Source organism: Alligator sinensis, unplaced genomic scaffold (genome assembly GCF_000455745.1).
Source record: "Alligator sinensis unplaced genomic scaffold, ASM45574v1 scaffold29_2, whole genome shotgun sequence".
Taxonomy (NCBI): Eukaryota; Metazoa; Chordata; order Crocodylia; family Alligatoridae; genus Alligator; species Alligator sinensis.
The window spans coordinates 1,208,539-1,217,904 of record NW_005842194.1 but is presented as its reverse complement, the minus strand read 5'-3'; the positions used below and the strand labels follow the sequence as shown (position 1 = coordinate 1,217,904).

General features: G+C 42.8%; 2 protein-coding genes and 1 long non-coding RNA gene across 5 annotated transcripts in view; 1 reads left to right on the top strand and 2 right to left on the bottom strand.

The window, feature by feature from the left end:
- Positions 1 to 6,866, top strand: part of LOC102369567 — an 8,506-nt gene extending 1,640 nt beyond the window's left edge. The window contains exons 2-3 of the long non-coding RNA XR_324170.3: positions 197 to 617; positions 6,612 to 6,866. This is a non-coding gene — a long non-coding RNA (uncharacterized LOC102369567). The remainder of the gene's footprint in view (positions 1 to 196; positions 618 to 6,611) is intronic.
- The window catches only part of HOXA3 (homeobox A3), a 43,692-nt gene that overhangs the window by 12,454 nt on the left and 21,872 nt on the right, over positions 1 to 9,366 (bottom strand). Inside the window, exons 3-4 of one of the 3 annotated variants that reach the window (XM_006026478.3) lie at positions 5,876 to 6,055; positions 1,942 to 2,046 (exon numbers count right to left, since the gene is read on the bottom strand). The gene's annotated coding sequence lies outside the window, so the exon portion shown is untranslated. The remainder of the gene's footprint in view (positions 1 to 1,941; positions 2,047 to 5,875; positions 6,056 to 9,366) is intronic. The other 2 variants (XM_025207411.1, XM_025207412.1) reach the window with 2 other exon arrangements.
- On the bottom strand, positions 8,318 to 9,366 carry HOXA4 (homeobox A4; the record flags this gene model as incomplete). Its single annotated transcript, XM_025207417.1, has 2 exons — positions 8,318 to 8,803; positions 9,180 to 9,366. Coding segments are annotated over 2 exons (513 nt in total), but the record flags the coding sequence as incomplete, so codon positions are not given.

The following is a 9,366-nucleotide window of genomic DNA, read 5'->3' as shown; positions in this document are numbered from 1 at the left end:
TCAGCTTCAGCTTAAATGCCTTAACGCTAGCTCTGGCCATTGGTTTAAAAAAACTATTTCTATGAACATCTTTATTAGTATTAATGATCAAGTTAATGCTAAAACTACTGTTTAACAATTAACTTAGTGTATGCAGTGGAGAAATTAATTAATTCCTAGGAAAAATAACTTCTTGATATATGAATTCCTTCTTTAGGGTGTGCGTTAGAAGAACGGAAAGAAAGTCTTTCAAACTTTACAGGGTCTTGGATCGCAGCTGAAAATGATTCCCTTTCATCGGTTCTGGAATTCATTTTCTTTGGTCAAGTATCATGATTACGAGTTTTCAAACAGAAATTCAAAGGGATTTGAAAGCATCACCAGCCAATAGAATACAACGTTCCTGGAGATTCAACATTATGTTTTACTAGCTCTACCACCTGCAGACCTGAAAACTTTCCTTTTTTAATTTTTTTAAAAGCTGAAACTATGCAGTTTCTCGGAAGGTTGATACTCTTTCTTTTTTCACGTGGCTTTAAGCTGAAACTCCAAGCAGCGATAACTGCAAAAGCGAAGTTTTAATCTGTGTGAATGAAGTGAGCCTCTTCGTGATAGATTTGATTTCAAATATTAGCATTGTAAGTAACCCTACACCTCTGATGTAAATAGATTCCGAAATACTTTTGCTCCCTCTCTTTCATGTTCATGCTTATTTAATTAGTTTAAAGGTAAGGCTAGCACTTCAGGGGAAGGTGGAGTTGGAAACACTAGTTCATAGAGATGTTTTAGTATTTCCTCTTTGCCTGGAACACTTGATAATCGTACGGGTGTAAAACTATTTACTTACAACCATGCACTGGATATGGATGAAGTTGGCTCCATTCGATTTTGATCATTTTGAATCAGATAAAAAAAAATCTCTAAAAATCGAAAGAAGCTATTTAAAGACAACTTTACCGAGTCTGATTGGACCTCGTGAATATTGGATTAATATTCAGAATCTGAAAATATTTCCGGACAAATGTTATAGGTATGTGAATCACGCTTGAAAATGCTTATTCTTTCCCCCCCATAAAATGAGAATGAACAGACATTTTCAGTGTTTCCTCGTAAGAAAGGTTTCAGCAGCCTATTAAATCAACACAACAAGCCCTTGTAGCCCTGTAATTTATGACTGCTTTTAAAAGGTAGTAAACCACAGTAATTGTACATCAGCATCCCAAAATAAGCAGGAATTTGAAATAACCGTATAACCCTCTCTCTCCTTTCATTGACAAAGAACACTATCACTTTGAAAAGCATTACATTTCTATTACAGCCACGCATACACACACGTACACACACACCCATACATACATTCATACATACCCCTTCCAATAATGATTCTAACAACTGAATCATGAAACTAACTTAGACGCAACTGAATTCAGAAAAGGCCAGGATATATAAAATACCTGAAACTTATTTCGGATCCATTCTGGTGCACATATAGTCAAACAAAAGCCAGGTTTTCTAAAATAAGAGCAAATGAGTGACTCACACAGGAGTCACTACAAAACTACTCAAGTGAACCAAAACAGCAAGCCACGGAAGCAACCCAGCATTATAATTGCTCCAACTACCCATCTCTTGCTCTGAGACTTTGATTTGGAAACCAAGAATGGCCAAAGAAATGATCAACCTCTTTCAATTACTTTTCACCCTTCCTGTCCCCAATGCCTTTAGAAGGCTGGCTATTACTAGGGGTTCCTATATTTCTTTGTCTGTCCGGACACACGCATTCACCAGTCCTAGAAGATAAATCGACTGAATCCAGAAAATTCCAACTAGGTTAAATATTTATCACAGCAGAATCTCATTCTAACAGGTTCTTTCTCTATGCAAGCGCTAAGCAAATGACTTCTCGCCTATGGGTAAATTAAATCTCCCAGAAAGTATCCGCAAGTAGATTATCGTTCTTACCTCCCACAATTTCAGACCGTGGACTAAATTGTTCCCAGCTTCTATCATTCAGGGGATCGTCTTTTTCGGTGCCCAGGACTTCTGTAAACACGCAACAAGCAATACCTACATGAGAATGGTAAAGGAAGCTGTTTGTCCACTCTAAAGACAGTGCTTGGTTTGCTTAAGACTTTTGAAAGGCTGCAACCGTGGAAGTGCAGAGAGTAACTAAAGGGACTCCATTGATCACTGTAACATGTAAAATGTTATTTGCTACAACAGTAAAGAGCACTGAGAAATATCTGAGAAACAAAAGCATGCCGTTCTTCGCAGACAGCTATGCTTTCTGTCTCCAAGTGTTTGGAAATCTTGTCATTTCAAACTCTCCTTACATGAATGTATGCTCTATTTTCCTCTGGGAAACCTTTGTTTAGGATCATTTAATCAAGGACAGACATTAAACACAACAAGTGGTATTCATTTTTGTTGAATAAAACAATTTTTAATGTAGGACGTATTATAGTAGCAATTTCTGTTCAAACACTTAAGAATTCGGGCCCGAGCCTGTTCCCATTGAATTCAATGAAAAGCTTACAATTGACTTCGATGGGAGTGAAGGGCCCTCCAACTCTTTGCTGAAAGCTATTCTGGGAGATGAAAAATCTAGAGCAGTGAGCACTTCCACGCTAGGGTTTGGGGGTTTTTTTAATTTTTTATTTTGTTTTATTTTATTTTTTGAGCTAATAAGCTTCTCCGTCCTGAAACCTCCCTGCTCAGATATTCCTTAAATATTTGTATTGCATCACATTTACATAGTATTTCTCGCATATTACCGTATACCTCCTGCACTCATTCTTCTTGATATGATCCCACCTAGTGCGACCTAAGTCTCAGTAAAGGTAAACGCTAATAATTAAATAACGCAGTTTCTTGGAAGGATGTCATCTGAGCCTTGGCAAACATTAAGCCTGCCTTGGGAGAGGTTTTCGAGAAAGGACGTTAGCCGTTCCATAATTACTATAATAATTTTAAATTTTGTGTTGAACTGCAGTCGACATAAAGTAATGCAATAATCGCTTACTAGGCTGTTTATTGCCTTCTCATAAATTTCCTGCGCTGACTGCTAAAATCCACTCCCGCACGATCAGAACGTGGGAAGTGCCATTCGCTGGAGAGTGATCTCCAGGGCTGGGCGCTGTTACTCTTAGCTCTGCTTTTCATCCCATTCCCCGAAATCCAGGGGCCAGAGAGGGAACCCCGTCCTACAGCTCACTCCTAACCAACTGCCCCGTGACAAACTGCAATAAAGAATTGATCCGCCCGTCTCGATTGGATCCCCTTCTCCCCTTAAAGATGGAATGTGTATCTCAAAATGGTGCCAACGACTTTTGGCTATTTATTTTGGAACTATTAAGCCACGCCAGGCTATTTTATTCTGCCACAGTCCACAACTATACTTCTTCTTGAAAGAGTTGCTAAGTAGCAATAAAGCACTTTACTAACGCTATGACTTTTTTTTTAATTTGTTGTTATCCCAAACTCTAATATTCATTGCGGCACTTTAACTTCGTACATAAATCGTTCAGACTAATGAGTCAGAGAGAAATTTGCCCGTGACTTTCCTTTTACAATGCTCGCTGCCTTTCCATTGCTTTTTTGGCCCTGCATTAGGAGCCAGTGATTTATTAGCGCCAGGAAAATTGAACAAAGCAGTGCTCCTTCACTGTGGTATCCAGCCTTCCACAGTGTGAATTAGAACATTATCGAATGTGTTTGCCTGGGCAACACTTAATCACAAACAGCCATAATGTGACCACAAGGCAGCTAAAACAAAGATTTAACATTTCTAAATATTAAACTTGCTAAGTAAATGCGCGGCAGCCCTCCACAAAGCAAGCACAAACAATTAAAGCAATCAAGCTAGAAAGGCACACTACATACTCACCAACACAGTCCCTACTGCTTTCTTAGGGAGTCTAGAATCTTTCAAGATAAATCAGTTTTTTAAACTCAAATAAAAGGAAGTTGAGTTTCACTTCTGAGAGAATCACTCCTAGTGAGAACTGACGGCCACAGATCCATTGCTGACTATCTGCATTAATTATTTAATGAGTCACGTGACCCCCAAGGATTAAAATTTCAATATCTACACAAGAACAGACGCAACACCTTTATCTACTAGTGCAGGGTTTCTCTTTTGCTTATTTAGGTCCCATAATCTCGCCTGGTTTTGACAGCTTTCCAGTTTCTTGGGAGATCATTTGGACATTAATAATGCGTGCTTGTCCTGCTGTAGCAAGATCAGGCAGGTCCACAGACCTAGCTTTAAATTAGTCATTTGAATCTGGGTTTTTATTGTCTGCAGTAGACTGTGTTAACATGCATAATTACAATCCATCCTTCTCCTAACTCTTAATATTACACACCATAGTGTGATGGCAAGACTGGTATTCTCTATATTTGCCCCTATGATGCTCTTAAAAGTGACAAAAGAACCAGCTCCTCACAGTTGCTGAATACGGGTCTGGTATTATCCGTGTCTAGAAATAATTTTTCTACATTGCCATTTACACCTCGTATGGGAGAGCATGAAAGAGCTTTCCTATCTGTACTTAGGAAGTGTGCTGAGAAGGCCCCCTCAACCTACCTCCCCGGCCTTCAGCTTAGGGATGAATTTGAACCAGTGGGCCTCATTCCCATCTCGCTGACACCAGTGACTCCAGCAAGGTCAATAGGACTAGGACAGAGGTCAGGACCAGTCCCACTGTGTTTCCAAAAGCTATGGGGAGAGTAAGACCAGTTCTGCCCATTCTGTGGTCCTTAGATGGGTTGTGATAGAGCAAGCAGGCATCAGAGTCCTCATAGGACAGCTCTGGCTGCAAAAGGTAGAGATCCTGTTAGGTGCTTATGGGGTTAGCAAACCCCACAAACCCAGGACCAGGGGAGAATGTGTTTTTTAAAGGCCTCGCAGGCTGTGTGCTGCAAAAGTCGTGGAGAGGGCCCCCAGCTCGCCATGTTTATTGCTCTTCGTGGAGATTGCTGTCATGGCTGTCACAGGATGCAGCCGAAAGGAGAGAACAATCTCTCCTCGATATTTTCATTCTGCTGAAAGGGAGGTGCTGGAGGAGCCTGATCCCCTCCCGCTGGCCCAGCGAACCCCAATGGCAGGAACCAGTCCTTCTGGCCCGGACACAAGGCTGGCAGGGGCAGGAGAAGAGATCATGGGGGGCAAAAAAGATGGGAGTTTGGTGCCAACCCTGTGGAGACCTCCGTCCGCGGGGGTTTCGCCCCTATTTCCCACCTCCAAAGCAGCTCTTGGGGGGCAGTGCCCCTGCACTGTCCCAGCAGTGGGCGAGCCCCCAGCGCAGAAGGGTGCTAGCTAGTCCACACTGCAAGGCTCTCACAGCTCAGCTCCTGGAGTAATAAAACACCGGGCAGATCTGGCGGGGAGGGCTTGAAAAAAACCATTTTTCTCCCTGGAGGGGCGGGGGTTAGCGACTGGGCTCGGCCGGTGACAACCCAAGTGGCTCGGACCTGATTTTGCCTTTATGTGAACTATGGACAAACTTCCACCTCCAGCATTTTGTGCCGCTCTCCTTTGTGGTGAGAGCAGCTTCAATGCGCGAGAGGGACCCGGGGAGAGCAATCCAGCGAGACATTTAGGTCCAAGTGCTGGATTAAAAAGAATACTGTCTTTAAAGGTCAAGGGTTTGCAGGGTCAGACTGCTCCTCTAAAAAAAACAATTAATGGGATAGAAAATTTGTCCTTTCGGTGAACTCTCGGGGTTGCCCTAGCAAAGGAGGACAATGAGAGAGCTTAAATCCGACGATGTAATTTTCCAAGTTGTTGTAACAGAGCTTATATATCAAACCAGAATCAGAGTCACACTCGCAGATCAGCCACCGTGCAGCTTAAAAATAAAGGGAAAGGAGGAGGGTAAAAACGAAAATGTACCTTAAATGATGATCATCTGCCATGTGATATTTTGCAGTCCGGGACTGAATCTCCACCAAGCAAGTATACATTTTTTTAGCAGACAGCCAGGATGCTGTGTCTTTACACACGGCCACATTTTTTCCAGGAAAATCCTTTGCGTCTTCACAGACTTTTCCAAGAGAATGCCTTTCAGAACCGCTGTTGAATTACAAAGAAGTATTTATTGTAGGAGGTGATTAATGGTTCTCAGTAAAATTGCTATTTTCAGCGTGATTTCATTTCGTTTTACAATGGGAAAAAATAGATTTTTAAGCACAATCCTCAGAAATAAAGGGTATCTTTTCTGGTCTCTTAAAATTTTTTGATCTGGGATTTTCATCATTCTGTACTAATTTTGTTTAAAATAAAGTGGAGAGGAAATTCTATGCCATAAAGCGAACAAAGAGTCAGGGGTGGAAGAGAGGGAGATAGCAGTAGTAACCTCACTTTCAAATCCGTTCTGTTTCCTATATAATGAGGCATCTGACATGGGTAAACAATTTAAGCTTTAGTAAACAGCAATATGTTAAGGGAAACATACTATTCAGGCCTGTTTGTTGTTCAGTTTAAAGGCAACACTGTTTGCTAAATGTATGTGCAACCGCCACAGCTTTGATTTGGACCATATTCTTCCAATGACATGTTAAATTTTTCATTTAAATGATACCTATCCTTGGACAGGCAGTGATGCTCACAATAATGTGTTTTCTTGCAGAGAGAACTGTGGCATATTGCAATCCTGGAACCAATTCGTGCTGGCCTCACTCCCTTGAGAATCATTGATTCGAATTTAGTATATGCTGGTGTGAGCGTGGAGAAAAAAACACTGGCCCTCAATTCTCCTCTAGGAGGAATACAGCGATGGAGGGAGGACCCTCTGGCAAGTTTTCCTGCTTAGTTGCAATGGGCCTAGCCAGTTCTTGAGAAAGTTTTATGAATATCCTTATGAATTAAAATGTTAGACAAATCATTTCCGCTTACTGATTGCCTCTCTGATACCGTATTTCTTAACTATGCAGGACAGTGAAAAGGTTCATCTGTATGCGAAACACCTGAATAACCTTTTCCATAAACATTTTGAAAAGATTTATCAATTAAAACTCTGGCTTGGACAGAATTTAATTAAGTTCTTAAAGCGTTCTCCAGGCATTTCAAAATAGGCATCTTAAACACAGGCAGCCAAGGAAACTAAGGAAACTTCTGTCATCACTCATATATTTTCCCTTAAAACGTGCTACTCAGTTGAAAAGGCACAATAAATGCCAAATGAACGAATAAGTAATGACTGGCTACTTATCATGGATGGCTTTGTTATCATGGCTAGCCGTGTACCTTTACTACAGCAGAACAGCTCACATCAGTCCATTGGCTCCATGTATGAGTTCCGTTTCTCTGTACACAGAGGGGGAAATGGCTAAAGGTTTATACATGAATAGACAAGCTCTGAGGTTGTTGCTGAAGGCTACAACTCACCAACTCACCTAGGCAATACATAACACCTTTCCTTGTTTTATAGTGCCCTGGGATTCTTTCGTTGTGTTGTTGTTCCAACATGGCAACTCAGCTTAAGCATGTGCTCAGCTAAGCTTGAAACACAACAGGATGAACAAGATCAATTCAGTTAAAACGTACTAAGCTCTTACTTTTTTCTGTCATGGCGGCAATCTCAGTAAAGCAGAAAGTGTAGGAAACGGAACTACAGCAATTTGTGTTTGAAGCCTTTAATTATTTTGTACAGAACATTGTTTATTACCAGCATTGGGCACTATATACATTACACCAAAATCCACAAATTGTACACGGACCCAAACGATTTAGAGGGTGCCAGATACGAAGATAGCAACAGCCTTTATAGCAATATATATATATGTGTGTGTGTGTGTGTGTGTGTGTGTGTATATAAATAAATGCAACAGGGGATATGGGGGAAACTAGTATATCACAACTACCGCAAGGGGCTACACTTAAAAACAGTTAAATTACTCTCGATACACAAAACATTTCCCCTCAGACTGTAGGGGGACAGCTTTCATAAGAGCTTTTAAAACCTCCATGAAATAAGATCTGCTTTCGTGTGTGTGTGTGTGTGTGTGTGTGTGTGTGTGTACATGAGAATCCACGAACATTCCACGAAACAACACAATTCAAGTCACTGTCTTACACAAGTGTCTCACAAATTCGTATTTTTGTTTGTTAACCGCATTTTATTTGAAAAGTGATATATACAAAAAGAGTCCTTCTTAGGTACAGAATCAATCCATTACAACTTCCAGCCCTCTGTAATACTGAGGCTACAGAGGATTTCCATAAATAGAAAAAAAATGACGGTAATGGAATCATTAGCTGTATACAATGTAGACATTTTGTCCAGGTTTTGGTTTCAGCACGTGCCCTTGTACAGAGCACGTTCCTTCTTCTGGCTTTTTGTTCTGGGCTTTTTCTTTCTTTTTCTTTTTTTTTTTTTTTTTTACACAGTTGTTTGGTCCGAATGGTCAACCACCAGCAACAAAAATAGGCAGCTGGGGAAAAAAAACACAAACAAACATATATTTCTCTCTCTCTCTCTATGTATCAAAAATAATTATAGCGCTGAGGAGTTTGGTGTGGAGCCATCCAGCTGATGGTGGCCCGCTGTCTGTGCTTTGGATGGCTGACTAAGGGTGGAGGAGTTGGAGGAGCGCATCTTGGTGTTAGGCAGTTTGTGGTCTTTCTTCCACTTCATCCTCCTGTTCTGGAACCAGATCTTGACCTGGCGCTCGGAGAGGCAGAGCGTGTGCGCGATCTCAATGCGTCGCCTCCTGGTCAGGTACCGGTTAAAGTGGAACTCCTTCTCCAGCTCCAGGACCTGCTGCCTGGTGTAGGCAGTGCGAGACCTTTTGGGCTCCCCTCCGGTGTAATTGGGATTGACTGGGCGCAAGAAAGCAAGGGAACAGAATCATTACAGCATAACTCCACACCCGGCTCCAATCAGATCCAGAACTGCGAAAGGAGGGGAGGGGTGGGGGGGAAGGGAGCAAAACCCTTTTCACGGGCTGTTGACAATAGGAAACAATCGAGGAGCAATAAAAAATGCTGATGGGCATTTGGGCGAGAGAACAGCTTCAAAGCCGCGCGGCCCAGAGCCGCTGCCAGGGCGCCTCAATTTATGGGGGCTCTAATTGCTGCCCGAGCAGCCGGGCGGCTCGTAAATCTTTGCCTAAAGGGCCCCGGCTACAAAGGGCGTCTCGCCTGGGGCTGGCAAGTGGGGATCGGCCCTGCCCGGCCCGGCCTCCCCGGGACTCACCCGTGCTCACATGGATCTTCTTCATCCAGGGGTACACCACGGGCTCCTTGCCCTTGGCGCCGCCCAGGCTCTTGTCGGGCAGCAGGGCGCAGCCGGGGCCGGCCGCGGCCGGGGCCGCTTCGCAGTGGCGCTGCAGGACGTGGCCGGGGAGCAGGGGCTGGGGCTGGCCGCGGGGGCCCTTGGCGGC